At 43.4% G+C, this 19729-nt stretch overlaps 1 protein-coding gene across 2 annotated transcripts in view; it reads left to right on the forward strand.

Annotated features, from left to right (window-relative positions):
- Zmat4 (zinc finger matrin-type 4) overlaps window positions 1–19729 on the forward strand; it is a 379134-nt gene that overhangs the window by 115228 nt on the left and 244177 nt on the right. For both annotated transcript variants that reach the window (XM_021170888.2, XM_029480293.1), the window contains exon 3: window positions 11843–11932. In XM_021170888.2, coding sequence (XP_021026547.1) covers window positions 11843–11932 — 90 coding nt within the window. The remainder of the gene's footprint in view (window positions 1–11842; window positions 11933–19729) is intronic.

Consider the following 19729-nt stretch of genomic DNA (forward strand, 5'->3'; position numbering starts at 1 on the left):
GGCTTGTTTCTGCTTCCCTAACTAATGCAGTCTCAGGTCCCGCGCAATTGGATTGGAGCAGAAGCTGTGCTCCCCTCACCAGAAGTCTTAAGATCCTGTGGCGGGTGTTGTGGGCAGTTGGCGAGTGTCAGCAGACCCTGCGCCCCAGCTGCTCAGGTGCTTTTCTGACCGGAAGAGGCTTGTGCTTAAGTTTTTATTTGTGTCATATGCACACGTGGGTGGGTATGTGCACCCATGTGTGCACATGTGGATGCCAGAGGTTGGCATCAGGTGTTTTCCTTCATCTACTCTTTTTATTTTTGAGACAGGTTCTTTCTCTGAACGTGTTGCTCACCATCTTGGTTGGACTAGCTGGGCAGCGATCCCAAGATCCGTCTACCTCTATTTCCCTGTGTGGGCATGGGCGAGTGGGACCAGGGAGAGGGGGACAGACAGGTCAGAAAAGGAGTGGAGTCATGCTGTGGTTTGTCAGAATCCTCATTCCTAGGTGCCATTCAGTAGCTCATAGGAAAAATAGAATTCCAAGTCCTCCATTGCCATCCTTTTCATGATTTGGTACGAAAGCCTTTTAAAGACTCTATGAGGCAGCTGCTGGTGTCCCAGGGACACTTTAGACAGAGGATGGGAAAGAAAGGATGGCTCTTCCTCCTTCGTAAAGGCTCCGCCTCCCCCGTAAAGGCACTGCCTCCCCCGTAAAGGCTCCGCCTCCCCCGTAAAGGCTCCGCCTCCCCTGTAAAGGCTCAGTCTCCCCTGTAAAGGCTGGTGCTGAAGTAGGATCCAGGAACCAGTGTCCAATTCAACCCTTAAGAGAACGCGTTTGTTGCTCAAGGGACGTAGAGGTTCTAGACACATCCTGAGAGTATGGCTTAAATAAAACGATGGTTTACCGAACCACCTGTCTAGAGAAAAGGAATTATTTCAGAAATTCTCCATTTTTTTCTTGAATCGTGTGATAATTCAAAGCAACCTGCAAACAGACTGAAAGCTGGGACTGGAGTAGGCAAACAGATCATTTACAAAGCAGGTGGCACATGGGCTGTCAGCTACAGAGCTGCAGCTGGAAGCGTACGTACGCAGGTTCTCTCTGAGGGTCTGAAAAGCAGTGTTAACCAAAACAAGTGTTTCCAGAAAAAAGAAAAGATGCTTCTGAATGCTTAACTCTGTTTGGGGACTCAGCAGTATGAGATTCAAAGTGGGGAAGTCCTGTTTCCCCATCATTAAGTTAAACAGTACCATGAAACCTATTTTTTTTTCTTGGTATCAGAGCTGGACCCTAGAACTTAGTGCTTGGTGGGCAGGCCCCCAACCCTGACATACTTTAGTGACACAGTGTTTTTTGTGTATAAAACTAGCTCAACTCTGTCTGTATGTAGAGGTGTGGTAGTGAGCACCAAGGGAAAGAGACGGGCTACTACTTTTTTTCTTGTTCTTATACACTGGGAAGCTCTCCTCAGAAAAGTTGCCAGCCCCTCTTTGTGGATTACCAATGTTATCTACTTGTATAAGTTATTTTAATAATAACACAAACATAATTTTTTATTGTTTTAATTTAAAAACAATTACATTCATCTTCCCCTTTCCTTCCTCTGACTCCTCCCATATTCCTTTCTCAAAATCATGGCTTCGTCTTTTCCAGTTTTGTTTTTTTTTTTTTTTTTTTTTGGTTTATATATTTAGTGCCTAAAGATATAAAAGCATAATCCTGCTGAATCCATTTAGTTTTATTTATATGGATATGATTTCAGGGCTGAACACTTGGCATTAGATAGACAGTTTGGGCGCTCATCCCCAGAGACAGGTATTTCTCCTTCTCCCTGTAAAAAAAAATTAAATGTAGTTACATTTCAAGTGTAGGCAAGTAATGTGTCTTTTAAAATATAATTTTCTGAAGGATGAATCATTTCCCTGACAAGGAGCTATTGTGTTTTATCCATATATATTGTTTAAAGTGGAGTCCACCTAAGTTTTATCCTGTCATCTGATCCACCTGCTTACTTAAACAGTTAGAAGGCATTTATAGAAAACTGCTCTGTGAAGAATATTTAAAAGTGCATTATGGAAATGTATCAGGTCTACTAACATAAAGAGGAACTAAAGATCTAGTAAGAACAGAATTCAGTTTGGGAGTACTTACACAGTGCATCATAGCTTGAAATTACAGGGTAAAAGGAGACTTTAATGTGAAAATGTTCTATGGAATGAAGAGGCCATCGGACAGGGAAGAGGCCATCAGACAGGTTGAGCAGCACATGTGAGCCCACTCATTCTGCAGACCTCTTTTTGGTTATTGGAATAGCTGTGGCTCACCGCTGTACAGGGCAAATACTCTTAATTATGGGGTAATTTCCATAGACTGGACCTCACTCAAATGTGTCTTCTGCTTATGGCTATAGAAGGGTTTATGTGGGAGGTGGTATTTTTATGCATTGTTAAGGTTTCCCTGTAATCCAGCTATGAACGTTCTCAAGGAAACCAAGAGTCCCTGGAAGGCCACAGTGCAGGTCTGGCTGGTGTTAGACTGAGCTTTAGAGCTTTCAGATTTCAGAGGATCTGGGGGGCTTTGTTTCTTCAAATGGCCCTGGCCTCTTTTCCTTTAATCATTGATCCTCTCTAGCATTAACTGCTCTGTAAGGGGCTTAGCAGAGAGTATCATTTTCATGACACCCCCCCCCCTCAGCAAAAGAAAGGCAGGCCTAGATGGGCCTGTTCTACTTCTCTTCTGACTGCTCAGAATAAACAGACATCATGGAAATCCATTTATCTCCAGACACTCCACAGGGGGAAAAAATCCTTTCTCCATGTCTTGGTGGTGATTTAATTTTTTTAAATTGCAAGACTTTGATTTAAAATTGTAATGCGCTGATGTAGTCGCTTGCGCTTGCAGACAGCAGTTTGGATTCTGTACAAATATGTTTATACAATTATGGTACAGAATACCCCTCTATCCTCCGTCTTCTCCAATCCAAATGCATATGCCCTGATAGAACACATGCTAATACATGACTCATGAAGGACAAACATTTCTTATATCAAATGGTTTAAATGGTGATTTTTCAGAAAAAAAAAATTAACAAAACCAAACTAACCTAATTCTAGGAATTCTGAGACCACGTTTTAAAGGATGGATCAATTTCTGCATACAAAAGGAGTCTGAGAGAACACGTAGTTTAGATAGATGGCATATGCATCGCTCAGCTGGCCTGGGGGAGCAAGACAAAACAGACTGGAGGACTTGGGAGATACACTTCCTTGCAGCTTGGAAGCCAGAAGTCTGTCATCAAGGTGCCAGTGAGACTGTTTTCAGTTCTGCTAAGGGATATGACTAGCCTGTGGAGAGAGAGGGAGAGGGGAGAAGGGGAGAGTGGGTGAAGGGGCGGACCTACAAGAGTGTTGATAACAGAGACAGAGGTCATAGTAACTCTATCTTGTATGTGCATCTTGTATGTGTATACCCTGTATGGCTCTCTCCCTTCTTCATGCTTCATGGCAGAGTCTATTTTCTTCAGAGCTTAGGCTTCGAGCACAGTCTCCCATCAGGGCACACGCTGCTAAAAGTCCTGGGTGTTGCTCTCCGACTCACAGTGCAACATGTGGGTTTGGAAACAGCAATGGAGGGCTGATACTTTCTGCTTCCATTCAGATGGATGAGACTCAGTCAAGACTATCTGGGTGCTAAGTCACCACTGAGAAAACTATGGGTTTTCCCTCCTTAACTATGGAATGATTTTTGTCTAAAAAAATTTAGAAAAATCAAGGACATAAGAAAGTTCAAATCACTTGCAATTAGACCAGCAGTTTTCAACCTGTGGGTCATGACTCCTTTGGGGGTTTCATATCAGATACCCCACATATCAGATATTTATGCAACAATTTACAACAATATTAAAATACAGCTATGAGCTGGGTGTGGTGGCGCACACCTTTAATCCCAGCACTCGGAAGGCAGAGGCAGGCGGATTTCTGAGTTTGAGGCCAGCCTGGTCTACAGAGTGAGTTCCAGGACAGCCAGAGCTACACAGAGAAACCCTGTCTCAAAAAAAAAAAAAAAAAAAGCTATGAAGTAGCTTTGATGGCGAGGGATTGCCACACACGAGGAACAGTATTAAAAAGTTTGGAGCATCAGGAAGGCTGAAAGTTGCTGAATTAGACAATCTAAATCCCTCAATACATTTTTCCTAGACTTATATCACGGATTTGAACATGTATACATATATTCTAGTATTTTTTGTTTATGAACGTGATATCCTTCATGATCTTGTTTAAAACTGCCATTTTCTTATTATTACTCTGTCTATATTGTTGGCTAGTGTTCCGTTTGTTAATGACTGTAGTCATCTGCCATACAATGCTTACTTTTGTCATATAATATTTACCTTTGTTTTGAGGGCATTTGACTCAGTCTTTGATCGTCGCCTTCATAAATCAGATTCTGTATGGGTCTTTAATTGATTCTTGAAGTAAATTCATAGAAGTAAGACAGTTAACTGCATTAAGCTTTACCTTATTGATGCTTATTGTCCAATCTCCCCAGCAAGGTGCTATGGACTTGCCTATGTCTGTGCTGAATATCGATGTTAGTTTTACTGTCAAAATGGATTGTGTGTAATTGAGGAATCAGCACCACTTTGATGGAAGAAAAAAAAATAAACCTTTTTTTTTTTAATTTAAAAATTGTCAGGTTGCATTTGGATTAATTTCTTAAGTGCCTTTGGTTATTCGCGTTTCTAAAATTTTATTTATATCTTTTGTCTAGTCTAATATTGCCTTTTCTGTATGAATTAGTGATGCAATATATTCCGTCAAAGGCCCGTGGCAAATACTGCTGTGTGCTGGCTGGTTTTCTGTCCATTCGTAACACAAGCTAGACTCATTTTGGAAGAGAAAAATTGAAAATGTTATCCCCCACCAGATTGGTCTTTGAGAAAGCATGTAGGATATTTTCTTGGTTGATTGATGTGGAAGGGTCCAGGTCATTACTGGTAGTGCCATCCTTGGTCATGTGCTCCTGGGTGTTATAGGTTAAGCAGGCTGAGCAAGCCATGGAGGGCAAGCAAGAAGCTGCCTTCCTCCATGATAGCCTCTGCACCAGCCTCCCAGTTCTTCCCTGAAGTTTCTGCCCTGACTTCTTTAGATGATGAACTACAAGTTGTGACATGAGATAACCTTTTCCTCCCCAGGCTGTTTGGGTCATTGTGTTTACTGCAGCAGTAGAACCCTTGACTGAGGCTCTTGCTTTGAGCAGTGCTTCTCTGGGGCATTTCCCTCACTACATCACTTCGTGTTTACCGCTCTTGCTTCTTTTGCTTGGCTGATTAAAAATTTTCCGACTCAAGGTTGACCACGTCCAGCTGGTTTCATTACATTTGAGGGCCTTCAATTTCACTTCATCTGTTTACATCTTGTATCAATGCAGCCATAATATATGAGATCTGGTTTTGTGAATGTAGATTCTATTTCAATGCCCACCAGCCGTCCCCCCCGCCCCAACCTCTGTGGGTCTTACTTCATTCCAGCCTGCCTTGTCCTGATTTCTGGTTCTACCTCAGCGTACTGGAATTATAAGCCCAATGTCACACCTAAGTCCCCATTTGCTTCTTGAACCTATTTTTCTTTAACACACATTTTGTTTCTCTTAACTTCTGCAAAGATCTGTGGTATGTTTTCTACTCTTGAATGCTGTGAAAGACCTTCAAGTTATGTGATGGCATTTTTAATTTCCTTCCCTTATTAACTCAGACAGTATCATCTCAATCAGGTGTCTGGTTTCATTTCTCAGGTTATACCCTTGGTTTATGTTTTTCTCTCTTTCATTAACTGACACAGCGTGTACATCATTTATGACTTATTTCTATTTGTCCTTGTACATATTTGGAAAATAATTGTTTGACCTCTCCTCTGATGATCTGCTAAAAGCCGTCCTTGGACTGTGGGTGGGGCTCAGGCAATTGACTGCTTGGCACAAGCAAAGCCCTGGGTTCCATCCCCAACAGCACAGGAACTTTCCTTCACATCATATGGTAGTTTACTGTGTGCCACTCACCCCTGGCATGCCAGAGGCCATAAAGGTCTACTACATGCTTCTGTGTGTGCATCAGCTAGGCTACTGGGATTCGTTCGGGATCTTCCAGTCCAGTTTCAGTTCTAGGAGTACCTGTAAACCCTGTCAGTAGCTCAGAGCCCGTGATGGGGACCTGCAAGGCGGGTCTAGGCATCTCTGGCCTTTTCTGAGACAGCAAAGCCTTCCTTCAGGCTTTTCTCTTCCTGCTTCTCTGACCCAACATGCACACTTACTCAGTGTAGGAAGGTTCTGGACCCAGCTTACTTATATGGTAAGAGCAGAAGATACAGATATCTAGGAGGTGACTATTCTCTTAGCAGTTTTTAACTCTTGTGGTTTTCCTGCCTTTGACTTTGACACATGCAGGTCCCAGAAGTCATGAGTCCGGAAGTGGGATCTGTGGTGGTTTGAATATGCTTGGGCCAAGGAGTGGCACTATTAGGAGGTGTAGCCTTGATAGAGGAATTGTCTCATTATGGGCATGGGCTTTGAGACCCTTTCCTAGCTACCTGGAAGCCAGTCTTAACTGCCTTCAGAACCAGAGGTGAAACACTCAGCTCCTCTTGTACCATGCATTCCTAGATGCTGCCATACTCCGGCCTTGATGATAATGGACTGAACCTCTGAACCTGTAAGCCAGCCCCAATTAAATATTGTCCTTATAAGAGTGGCCTGGGTCAAGGTGTCTGTTCACAGTAGTAAAACCCCTAACTAAGACAGGGTCCTACCGGGACAGCATTCCTTTCATGTTTTGGAGGGAATCCCTGTCTCCCACTGGACAACAATTCTCTAAACCCCAGTGAGTTAGACTCTTGATGTTTGTTGTCTCAAAATATCTCAGAGATGGCGGCCTGTGAGAATCACAGTTCTATAATTATCAGTCCATTCTAGGCTCTGTTTCCTTGCTGTTCTTGGCTCTGTTCGGGTGGTTTCTGGAGGAGGTTTAGTTAGATGGCTATGTCGGAACAAGATGGTGAAAGACTTATCTTGTAAATCAAGAATGGATCATGATGATTATTTAAGATCGCACCTCTCCTGCCAGCCTCAAAACTGAGATCTGAGGATGAAATGAGACGATGAATGTGGGAATTCTTTGAAGGCTGCTTGAGGAATTATGCAAATACAAACGTGCTTTGTGACCGCCACATCTTATAAGAGGAGAAGCTAGTACCTTCATTGGTAGTGAGCTTGAGTTAGGCTTTTAAAAGGAAGAATGTGCAATTGTGAAAAATGATTATTTGGGTGAAGAACAGGTCAATTTCAGTTCCCATGATCTCCTTGCTTCTGCCCAGCAATCTGAAATAGGGCTTTGCATTACTCTTTGTTCCCCCAGCGCGTTTCTGCTTTATATAGCTTCTCTGTGTGTCAAGAGATTGTTTCAGCTAAAGAAACTAATCTTCAGATGGGTCTGACTCAACAGAATGCCCAGGGCAGGGCAAAGGCTTTATTAAAAGTTGAAGAGTTGGTGATTTCCCTAGACCATTGGGGAAGCTTGAATGCGTATGCTTTCAGTGAAAGTCAAGTCTTTTGGATGAAGCCTCTCGGGAGACAGTTATGCTAGGCTCCTGTCTGCAAGCATAACAGAGTATCATCAATAGTGTCATGGATTGGCTGTCTTACATAGGATGTGTTTTGAAGTTGGGCCAGCCATTGGCTGGCCATTCCCTCAATCTTTTATCCCTGCACATCTTGTAAGTAGAACAAGTTTGGGTTGAAGGTTTTACCAGTGACTTGAGACCCACTCCAAACACCAGGCTGTGTTCCCTGAGTCTTGTGGAAGAGTGGGGGATAGAATTGAGCAAGCCGGATGGGTCAAGGATACCATAAGACCTACAGAGTCAACTAATCTGAGCCCATGGGGCCTCACAGAAACTGAACCACAGAGCAAAGAGCATTCAAGGGTTGAACCTAGGTCCCCTACATGTTTGGAGCAGATATGTAGCTTGGTCTTCCAATGGGTCCCCTAACAATTGGAGGGGAGGCTGTCTCTAACTCTGTTACCTGTTGTTGGCTCCACTTTCCCATAAATGGATTATCTAATTGGGTTTCAGTGGGAGAGCATGTGTTTAGGCCTATGGTGACTAGATGTCACAGGGTAGGGTGGCACTCAAAGGGGCTTCCCTTTCTTCTCAGAGAAGGGAAGGGGTGATGGGGGCGAGAGATTGCAAGAATAGGACTGGGAGGAGAAGAGGGATGGGCCCTGAGATAGGGATGTAGATTGAATAAATAAATAAGTAAGTAAATAAAAGAATGTAAAAGGTTTTGCTTCAAATACAAATATAAAGGCAGGAGAGACCCTGTTATTTCCTGTTCATTTTTTTCTTTCTTCAAGTGAGTGTTCTTTCTCTCTCCTGAAACATCACCAACTAAACCCTGAAGTATTGTTTTCCCCTGGAAGCTAACTCCACTTGGTAGCGACTCTGTCACTTTTACACCTTTGAAAGGCACTGCACTTTGTCGGTAATGAGAAATCTTGACAATGTGTAAGAATTTCTTGTCGTCATTGTGTCTGTTTGTAACAGAGGGTCCAGTTCTGCTGATGTGGACACACTGATCCCTCTCCTCAGTGTCTTGTCCATATATGGAATCTGAAAATTTACCACACAGTGGATATCCCAATTGCATTGTTCTTACCAAAAGAAAGTTTAAAGCGTGAGTGGGTTGAGAAGGCTCATCTAATATCAAGTATCCCAATGAAAAAAAATACATTTGAATTTTCAGTGTTGGTGAGGGTCAATTATACAGTGCACAGTGTGAGCACTTCAGAGCAATGGTGGCTTTCACCAGATGTAATCATTCAGATAAAAAGTGAACTTAAAGCAGAGTACCATGATGTGAGCCACTGCCATGCTCACATGGTATTACAGGCAGGTTTGTTAAAGAGATAATAGTAATAATAATAATAATAACCCATACTCCATTTTATCTAACAGATATTTTTCCTATTCATCACTTTCTGGTAGCACTTGTGGCAATCGCAAAGTTTAGCTTTGTGCTTGGTAGTTTTTATTCTATATTTCTTACATGGGAAATGAGCTTCTGGTTTCTCCCTTCTGCATAAGGCCATTCCACTCCTGCTTTAACAAGACTGCTATTGTTGACCAAGCCTTTCTGTCCCATTTTTTTTGAAAGTAGGTAATGCTAAAGTGAACATCTTTGTTGCAATTTAATTTTAACTTTCTGTGGGAAGTTCACTTGCTGGAATAAGTGGAGTGACATTACAGTGCCAAACTTCAAGGGCTTTCTGGAAGGTAGTGGGGTAGAGGAGTCAGTCGGAGGCACCCAGCTAGGTGCTCCAGAGTCTTTGGATGGGGATGTGGTGACAGCCAGGATTCATGGAGATGTCACAGTATGCTGAAGGCTTAAGAACAAAGCATTGGTATCCTTTCCCATGGTCAATATTACTGAGAGGGCTGGCTGCCACTTTTCTTGAGGTTCAGCTGTGGCTAGAGGTGTGGGATATGACTCTGGCAGTTGGAGACAGTGGTGGGATGGGTTCAAGAAAAGGGTGAGTGGGCACTTATGAAGGAGAAACTAAGGTATCTTCACTTCTACCCGGAGGCCATCATGGTTTCCATGGTGGTGCAAGGCTTTGGTCATAGCCCCAGGAATAGCTGTGCCTGCTCTGGGTAAATAGGACCTCAGAACCTGAAGGGGACTATCTGGTGTCCAGTCCTAGAAATTGCTAAGAAGCCTCAAATCCCAATCTCTTTCCTCACTAATGGATTCAGAGAAAGGATTGTCATTTATTCTCCATTTGTTTGTTTTTCTTTTCTCTTCTCTCCTCTCCTCTCCTCTCCTCTCCTCTCCTCTCCTCTCCTCTCCTCTCCCCTCCCCTCCCCTCCCCTCCCCTCCCGTCCCCTCTTTTCTTCTCTTTTCTTTTTGTTGTTGTCAATTAGTTTTGTTAAACTACAATTAAGTAACTTGGTGAACTTTGCCTTTGACCAAGAGTCTTCTCAAGAGAAACAACACACTTCAGGGAAAGGGAGAAAGGGGGTTAGAGGCAGGCCCCTGGGAGAGTTCAAACTTCCTCATCACCCTGGGTGTGCTGGTGATACTGGAGCTGGGGAATTGGACACCTGCTTCGGTCTGTGGGTCTGTGTGAACATGAACAATTACTCCCAGTCTGTTTGCCAGGCACCATATGTGGCTTCCACCTACTCAAGCTCTGTGTTCTGAAGATTTAAGTGTTTCTTTTTTATTCTTCTGCCTGAGGCTGTACTTTGAGTAATACCACCATCCCTTATCTTTACCCCCTTCATGGTTAAAAAAAAAGTATGTAGATTTTAGTAATCAATATTTTATACACACAGTATGAGTTTGTACCATGTCATTCTCAAACATATTATAGAACTTGGGTGATGTTCTTGGGTCATCTGGGATGTCATCATAGGCCTCTAGTTCGCTGTCCTATCAAATTTCCAGTCAAGAAAACACTCCAGACAACGTTAATTCGGATGTACTCTGGAACATGGTGATGACCACAGTGTGTTTTCCAGCCACACCGAGGTACTTAAACATTTGTAAAATTCCTCATGCTCACAAACCCACTTGAAGGCCTTGAAAGTGTCCAGGGACTGTTTGGAAGTGTGCTCTGCTTGTTCCGGGCAGGATAATGGAATTAAGAAGTGATGAATGAGGAAGGCTGGCAGGAAGGATTTATAGTGCACGCTGTAAACAAAACACAACTCGTCGGCTTTTCCCCGAAAATCGCTCTGCCTTCTTGGCTAATCCATAAAAGTGAGCCATCATCCGCTAGGCTGGCTTGCGCTTGACTGTGGATGAAGATGGAGTGGAGAAGACAGAGGGCCCCAGAAGGAGGTGATCTCCATGCCAACGGGAAGGGAAAGGGAGTTGGAATGAGAGTGTGGTGGGTTAGGAGCTGGTGCTGTCAATGGGGAGGGAAGCAGGACTGTGGAGATCACAGCGTTCTGTGGGAAATCATCTCACGCAGGTCTCCTAACAGCCACGATAGCATTGTGCTCATTTGGTGTGAGCAGAACACCTAACTCATGTAGACTCAGAGTCCATTCCAGCTGATGACTAGCCTGATATCATGCAGCAAGCGGGTGGGAGAGCCAGGGTTTGCTCTCAACTTTAGGAACACTTGCTGACTGTATGCTCTTCTTTCCTGTTTTGGGGAGAACATAAAAATTAGAATTCCAATATTCTTTCAAGTGGTAGAGATCAGCCCCGGGTGTGTGTGTATGTGTGTGTCTGTGCAAGCGCATGTGTGTGATATGATCACAGGACTAGGGGAAATTGAACTAAGGTGCAATTCATTTTTCATTGTAGGCCTTGGATAGGTCAAGGTCTCATAGACCATTCCCATCCACCTGAGGCTATTTGCTTGTAGGACACTTGGGCTTTGACAAGTTTCCAGGTTTTGTAAAGCCAGATACCCTAGGACTCTTTATGCCCCAAGTCTGAGCACAGGAGAGAAGTGAGATAGAACATCCCGGTACTCCTTCCATTACAGTTGATCCTTACGTAATTTAGGTTGCTTATCTGTCTTACTTTTGAGGACAACTAAATGCACGGCATAAAATGAGCTGATTTGTAACTCTTGGTCATTGCTTTTATTTATCCTGAAATGGTACCGGCTTGCTGAACTTACCATGATTAATCCACCTGAAGCTGACTTCCACGGAATTTGCAGGAGCACAAGAAAGTATTTTCTACCAAAAATAATGTGCCTTTGTGGTCATTGTCTGCATTTCTATGTACTCCTTACAAGTCGGCTGTTCTTTTTATGGCATCTCCTTGTGTTTTTTTCCTCCCCAGAGTCGAAAACATGCCAGCAAAGTCCGGCTGTATTACATGCTTCACCCCAGGGATGGTGGGTGTCCTGCCAAGAGGCTCCGAGCAGAAAATGTAAGTATTTGGTACCATCCAATGGCATGGGTGGTTTGCTATGAATTTTTCATGTGTACCAGTTGGAACTGTGTCCAGATGAGTAGAGAGGATATTCCTTGAGTAGGGTCATGTTCTGATGGGGAGAGGGTCCTGTTTGACGGATGGCCTTTTCCTTTCTATGGGAACCTGCTAATATCCTGGCTTCTGGTGATGTTTTGCTGGAGCTCTTCAGAGAAAAGAAGGCGCAGAGTTGCTGGGACAGAGGCAGTGTGGGTGACAGGAGACAAGGGCCACCAAAGACAAAGCGTGGGAAGAACAAAACCTAAAGGGCAAAACTGACAGAAATACCAAATGCTTTGTTCTTTACATATTTGATTTCTCTGCTGTGTAGAACAGAATGCCATCTTGTTAATTTATAATGAGGACCACACATAGCGTCTGCAAAGAAACATACTCGGGCGATTTGATCAGTGACCCCCTCTGCCTGAGGGTGCATTTACTTGAGAAGACCATGACAGGTGGGAAGTTGCTTCGAGGTAAAATGTCAGAGCACTGGGGTTCCTTCCTGCCGGGCTTTTCTCTTGGCAGGGGCTGCTGTGTGAGGGGCATCCTCTCATCCTCTAGACAGGGAAATCCCGCATGCTAACACTGAACTTAAATTAAGCACATTAAACTTTGGGTTCCAAGGGGTTGTAGAATAGTCCTGGTACTATGTAGCATCAGTTTGTAGGTGTTGGTCTCCATTTTTAATAAGTGATCAATGAAGACATATTTGAAGACCATGGACTTGGGGAATTTTCTGGGAAGAAAATAAAGGATGAAGAAACTGTGTGTGCCTGTACCAGAGAGCTCTTAGATTGTCCCCTCACACTAATGTCACATACTCCACTTAGCATTGTAACAGGATCTGATCGCAGGTAGACTGACCTAGACACTGGTCACTGATGGGGTGAGACAGCATCCTGAACTTGTTTCAGGGGAAAAACCAAATGGCCTGGAAAGTTTGCAAACTGCTGAGGCCTGGGCCTCTGTCAGCTCCTCAGCATCTGGCACAGGAATTGATCTTGTGCTGCCTCTGTGAAACATTAATAATTATACTTCCCTCTCTGGTTTTTGTGACTGTTTCATGAAATGATAAACACAAGGCTCGCTGGTGGCGTTGCCTGAGGAAGAACCAAGTAAATAAGACAGACTTGCTGGCAAGAACGTCGGCGAGCACTGAGGGGTAAATGATGTAAAAGAAATAGCTTTGGTCACAGTACGTTTATTGACAGTGTTTGAAAAGAACCCCAGAGGCAAAAGGTAGGGAAATCCCACCAAAAAGTCTCAGCCAGGGAAGCTTGTTCCTGAAGGGCTAGCATTTTCTGGGGATTAAGATAGGAGTGGAGTTTATTAGGTGGTGGAGGAAGGCAAGAGGGAGGGAGAGATGTCTTAGCTGTGTGCTTATCAAAAATCCATGCTAAGCTATAGATGAATTAGGCTTACTTAGCCTTTGTGGGACCTCAGAATCTTATACCTACCTGGAAATCATGCCTCCTTCTGATGAACAGGTAAACTAGAACTGCTTTGTTTTGTTTTTGTTTTTCTGTTTTGGAGATAGCCTAGAAGTAGCGCCTGTATCCTTACTTGAGAGTTATTAGTTCTTTATTCTAAAGGTCAGGAGGTGCTGAACTTCAGGTCGACTGGATAGAGAGCTCTTTGGACACTTTTTTATTTACTACTTATATATAATCATGGATGTTTCCCTTACACGTGGGCTTCTCAACCTCTAATGTCTAGACAATGAGCGGCAAATGGGGCCTCAAGCTGGTTTTGTGGACTTGGAGGAGACAGCCTTTGCCTCTTTGAGCAGTTCCACCATTTGCCTGCCTTAGGCTCTGTTCTGGGCCAATAAATAACCTTGGACCCAGCTCATATGAGGAGAGATATTTGGATTTTAGAACAAGGCCCATTTTCAAGGCTTCTATATTTCAGACCTGTTTGAAAACCTTCCTTCAAACGCCCTGGGTTTTTTGAAAGTTTTACCTATCAATCGCTTAACATTTATCCCACCATTTCCCATAATTCACTAATCACAGTAGGAAAGTAAATCAAAAACAGAGAAGCAACATGCTCATCCCACTTTAGGAGCAGAGATAGTATGTGATTTCGTTACACCATGTGTAATGGATTTCACGGGTACATAGGCCATTTCCACTAGATGCTCTGATATGCTGGGTATAGTTCAGATAGGCTTCAGCTTGCATCCAGGGCTCTGCTGTAAGCATCTGGAGGAACTTTGCCTTGGACAGACTCACACTAACAAACTGAGAGAAGGAATAGGCAATGATAAACAACCCATCCATAAAAGGAGATGCCTGACTCCCAATCTATATTTTTTTTTCCAGCCAAGGAGAACAATCTGCTATAAATCATACTTAGAGGGTGGCGTATGCTCATTCTGAAAATGGTCCAAGAAGCCACTCGTTAACTCCATAAGAAGAGGCACCCGAGTGGACTGCTTTTGCTCAGCAACAGCATCCCTGATCTTTACCCTTGCTGCTAGTTTAGGACCAAGCAGAGCATGGCAGACATGCACACTTAACAGTAGTGTGGGGTGCTTTGCCTTTAACTGACCTTCTTCCAGGGTTTGCCCACAGTGACCTAAAATCAGAACACGCCCGAAGGCTTCTGTGTTTCCTAAGAGAAAGCGTCCTTCTCTTCTTGCCTTTGAGTCATCCTTAAACCTATGTGATGGTGGCTGACTCTGTGGTACATGAAGCTGCATATAACTAAATTTTGCCCTTCTCGACTTTCTGCTCATGTCCATAGGGCTACAAAATGAGGAGAAGAGCAGCAGTCAACTCACAGCTTCTTGTGGGATGTCACTCATGTGCTCCTTCTACCCTCCCAGATTCCAGAGTCCTGGGCTGAGATGCACCTCCACATCTGCCCCTAAACGCTAGGACAGGGGATGGCTTCTGAGAGCAGAGAAAACCCTTTCCTCCATTTCCCCAGGCTCCTTGTGCATGCCCTCCTGCCGTACTCTCAGCCCTTAAAGGACACGTGCCAGCCTACATTAGGATAGAAGAGAACAGCTTGTGTCTTAAAGCCCTCTATACACTTATGTCTCCTGTTTTAGCGTTTCCGGCTTCCTAAAATCCCCTTCATATATGCACGATATGATTTTGCAACTGAAGCTCTTACTTCTTCTCCTTTTGAAACTTTAGAGCAGGAGATTTCCCACGGAGGCCCAAGGGCAACATCAACAATGAAATAAATCATTATAGCTGATTCCCTTAAAGACATTTTCAGCAATTCTTTATATGGTAGAGTCCAATTGGCTTGAGAGATGTTCTAACCCAAAGTGACTGTGGCCTTCTCATTTTATCTTCTCCTCCATGAACCACATGCTTTGGAGGCATCTATTTAGGAAATGGAACTTTAAGGGAAATTGGGTTTCAGACTTTGTTGCCTTTGATTATTGAAAGGCACAAGTGGCTGCCCATCAAAGCTGCCAATCACTAGTAAGTAAACAGCGCATTTCTATGTGTTGTTATATAATTCTCTGTGAAGCTTGTGCTTGGTTCATGTGATAAGGATGCCTGGATACATTTTCTTTGAGGTATGAAAGATTCAGCATGGCTTGGAATCTAGGTGGGGGTTGAAGGTGGAGTGCCAGTCTCATGTATACTTTTCTTATTATTGATGTGAAAAATAAGGATGGAAATATGTGTGCCATGATGCATATGCCATGACGTGTCACAACCGGACAGGCCTGACGTTGCTACCTTAGGTTTTTCATTTCTCTTTCCAATATGTCTCAAGGCTGCCTCTGACCTTTGGCATTAATGCTGAGTCCTGATCCAGAACACTGTTACTGAGGGACAAGTACAATATCAAGCACATCCCATATTGTCCCCAGCATGTTCTAAGTGGGTGTTAACATAGAGGTCATCCTCCTCAGCCTTTGTGTAAGTCAGAGAGACACAGTATCTTCTCTCAAAGAAATGAAATGACTTGACTCGTCATATAGTGGTGCGTGGCAGAGACATGTCTGAGAAAACCAAACCAAACCAAACCAAACCAAACCAAACCAAACCAAAGGAAGTGCTTTTTTCTGATTCTGTTCCCTAGCTCTCCCATGCTGTGCCATGAGACAGCTTACACACATCCCCAAGTGCTGGAAGGTGCTAGATGCTCACACACTCCAACAGAGTGGGAAGGTTCTGTTGGTAATCCGTGTGGCGTCACACAGGGTGTTTCTGCTTCTATAGACATGCCCGGGCGGGGGGAAGGTGTTCCCAATTGTCCTTGATAGTTTCAGGTTTTCTGAACAGGATGGCACCTAGCTGATTCTTGAAAGAGTATACCAGTGTGAGTTCAGGATCAGTGTGAGCCATAGCCGTTATGGAGATGGGACAGAAGCCAAAGGCATTTCTAGCATGTATAGCACTCTGGGCAGCAATCAATTTCAGACCAGGGTTCCAGGACTCCTCCCTCCAGAGACTAGATGAAAGCCTGCTATTTGCCTCTCTCTAATCTGTGGTGGCTGTTGAAACTCTTGGATTATAGCCTGGTTGTTTCTCTGTAACTTTCATCTTCTAGAAGGATCTTGGAGATGGGACCTAATTTTTCTGTATAGACCCCATATAGTAATATCTCATGTCCCAGGATCATGAATGTGGAGGTGAGATTATTCATCAAATCCAGTGTCAGAAACAAAAGGCAATGTTAGGAACTGAATGTGGTGACTTGTGCCTGTGGTCACAGTACTTGGGAGATGGAGGCAGGAGGATCAGGCTCATCCTTGGTTACATAGGGAGTTTGAAGACAGCTTGAGCTAGAGATTCTGGAGGGAGATAGGTAGGTGGATAGATATATGGATAGGTAGGTAGATAGATAGGTAAATGGGTGGAAACATGGATAGATAGCTGGATGCATGGATGGATGGATGAATGGATAGAGGGATAGATAGATGGATAGATGGATGGATGAATAGATGGATGGATGGATGGATGGATGGATGGATAGGTGGATACATGGATAGATAGGTGGATAGATAGATGGATAGATAGGTGATAGATGGATAGATAGAGAGATGGATAGATGGGTAGGATGGATAGAGAGGTGGGTAGATGGATAGAGAGGTAGATAGATGGATACTAGTGATAGATGTAGATGATAGGTAGAAATATATAATAGAAATAGATAATATATAGATATCGGTAGATATGATAGAATTGACAATAGATAGATGATACACAGATTAATAAAGAATGAATATGAATGTCTGAACTAGTAGACACAGGTAGCAATATTTCACCTATAGCCCTGACACACACTGTACCTGCACTGTTTTCCTAAGTGGTATGAGTTGGGTTCATAGTAAAAATTTCAGACAGGTGCAATTTCATACCCACCGAGAATATTTGGACTCTCAGACCTCATAGTTAGACGACCCGGTTCTGTCCCAGCTCTGCTACCTATTAGTTTTATGACATTGTTTTGAACTGTTAAACCTTAATCACTATGATTATAACTGGGGCTATAATTATTGCCCTTGCCCATCTTTCAGAAGTGTGACAGGGCTCACATAAAAGCATGATGAACTATAAAGGGTATGGAAGTGTTAACGGCAGGGAGGAGACTTTTCTTCTTTTCTCTTGGATTACTTCCTGATCTCCGCTGCCTCCCACAGTACTCAATCAGCCCATTTCCATGGAGCTTCTGCTCTGTGCACATATGAGGGGACCTTGCAAAGGACACATGAAGAAGGAAATGGGGAGGGTGGTTGTTGCATACCTGGATAGAAAAGGAATAGATAAAGAAGCCAATAAATAAATGCACATTTGTGTCATCCCAATGTTAATGAAGCAGGTGATCAGAGAAGTTGTTGCTTCCCTCGAAGACTGGGTAAGGCTGGTCTAAGGAGGGAGCTCACTCAAGGTAGGCCCTTGTGCAAAACCCCAGAGGCAAGTGAAGTCTTGTAGGTGCCTAATGGGGCAAAGACTTCATACTGAGCTAAAATCATTTATCAGTTGGTTAATTTTATATGTATGGTTATTTTGTTTACATGTATGTCTATATACTGTGTGCTTGTCTGTTGCCCACAGAGACCAGCAAAGGGCATTGAATTGCCTGGGCCTGCATTTATAGGTGGTAGTGAGGCACCAATGTGGGTACTGGAAATCAAAACTGAGTTCCCTAGAAGAGCAGCCAGTGGTCCTAGCGGCTAGACCATGTCTCTATTCCACACTTACTTTTATTCAACATCTATTTAGAAAGACCCTCCAAAAACTTGCCATAAAATGTTTTTTTTCTTTTCTAAGATAAAGGGAAAGACAGAGTAGTTGGGAAGAAGATGAGAATTATCAGGGATGGGTAGGTGGGGAGTAAGGGGGCAACATTACATACATCTAATACATGTAATACACACGTCATACACATACATATGTGAAGATGTTCTCATGAAACACATTTGTACATAGCTAGATATGCTACTAAGGCACTGCAGGATATTTCTTTTATGTCCAAAGAAAAGAATGAAATCTATATAGCAAGGATTACTTTAAAACTTGTTTGAAATAGGTTACCTTATGAATAGTTAATGTTGCCTGCCTGTGGCCATGATAGACTGGCTCTCGTCCATACACTTATGACACACTGAAGTATGTCTGAAGCGTCTCTATTTATTACAACAAAATAAAAATGATAAGCCCCCATCCTGTTCTATAGCCCTTCCCTTTCCACTCTTCGCTCTGTTTCACCTCCTCTTCCCTCAGCTTTTTGTTGTTATTAATTTCTGAACAAACAAGTTTTGGGGAACAGGGTGAAAGGTTTATAATGAAGTGAAGGCAAACTATTATAGTCCTTTTTGCTGAAGAAAACAGACCCCGGAGTCTTGCACATCGTAAATGAATGTATGTTTTCCCACTGAGCTATACTGTCAGCTCCTACATCCCCTACCTTTTGGAAATCACTGCCATTGTTTTATTCACACTTTTTGCTGGTTAGAAAGTCACATCCCCAGTTGACCTGGCTCCCATGTTGGGAAAATCTTCTATAGGAATTCTGTGCATCATGCATGCTCAGTATGCGAGGGAGATGAAGTGTGGGTGGGTAAAGAACTTGTGGCTATAAATCAAGCTAGCTTTGCTCAAAGCAATAAGCACGTAGGCTTTATCAGTGGAAGTTTGGCTTAATAGGCATTTGTGTTTTATTTTGTCTGATTTCTTCCAGTGCAGGTTCTGTTCCATTCCAGCTAAGATACCCAAGCCACACTTGAGCACGCTTCCACCCCCACCGGATTCTCATAAGGATCTGGGAGAACTGGGCTGGAAAGTTGGGTGATGTTGGAGAGTGGGTTGGTCAGTAGGGTGAGGCATGTATTCAGGAGTGGGCAAAGCATGTGCAAACCATGATAGTTTACTGCAATTGGTCATACAACCTCAGAGTGAAGGGAGGGGCTTCCTTTTTTTGCAGGCTGAAGCACCACAAGGCTAGAAAGTACTGGATGTGTGGAAAGTAGGTGCCTTGATGGGGAGTGTCTCGGAATCGTGGGTTTTCATAGTCAAGGCTCATTGGTAGTGGTATTGGATGAGGGGTTCCGCACCTCCTGCCCCTACGAGGTCTCAGTGTTTGTTTAGCTTCCAGGTAGGACACAGTTCAGGGCCCTGGAAAAAGGAGAAGAGGTCGACAGTTTAACCACCTGAAGATGAATGGGCACTTTGTTCTGATAGTTTTATTGTGAGAATAAATAATTCTGCTAATTATTTATGAGATGGAGAACTAGAGCCTGGAGGTCTGTGTCTGGCCTCAACCTGGGTGAGTAAG

Source organism: Mus caroli, chromosome 8 (assembly GCF_900094665.2).
Source record: "Mus caroli chromosome 8, CAROLI_EIJ_v1.1, whole genome shotgun sequence".
NCBI lineage: Eukaryota > Metazoa > Chordata > Mammalia > Rodentia > Muridae > Mus > Mus caroli.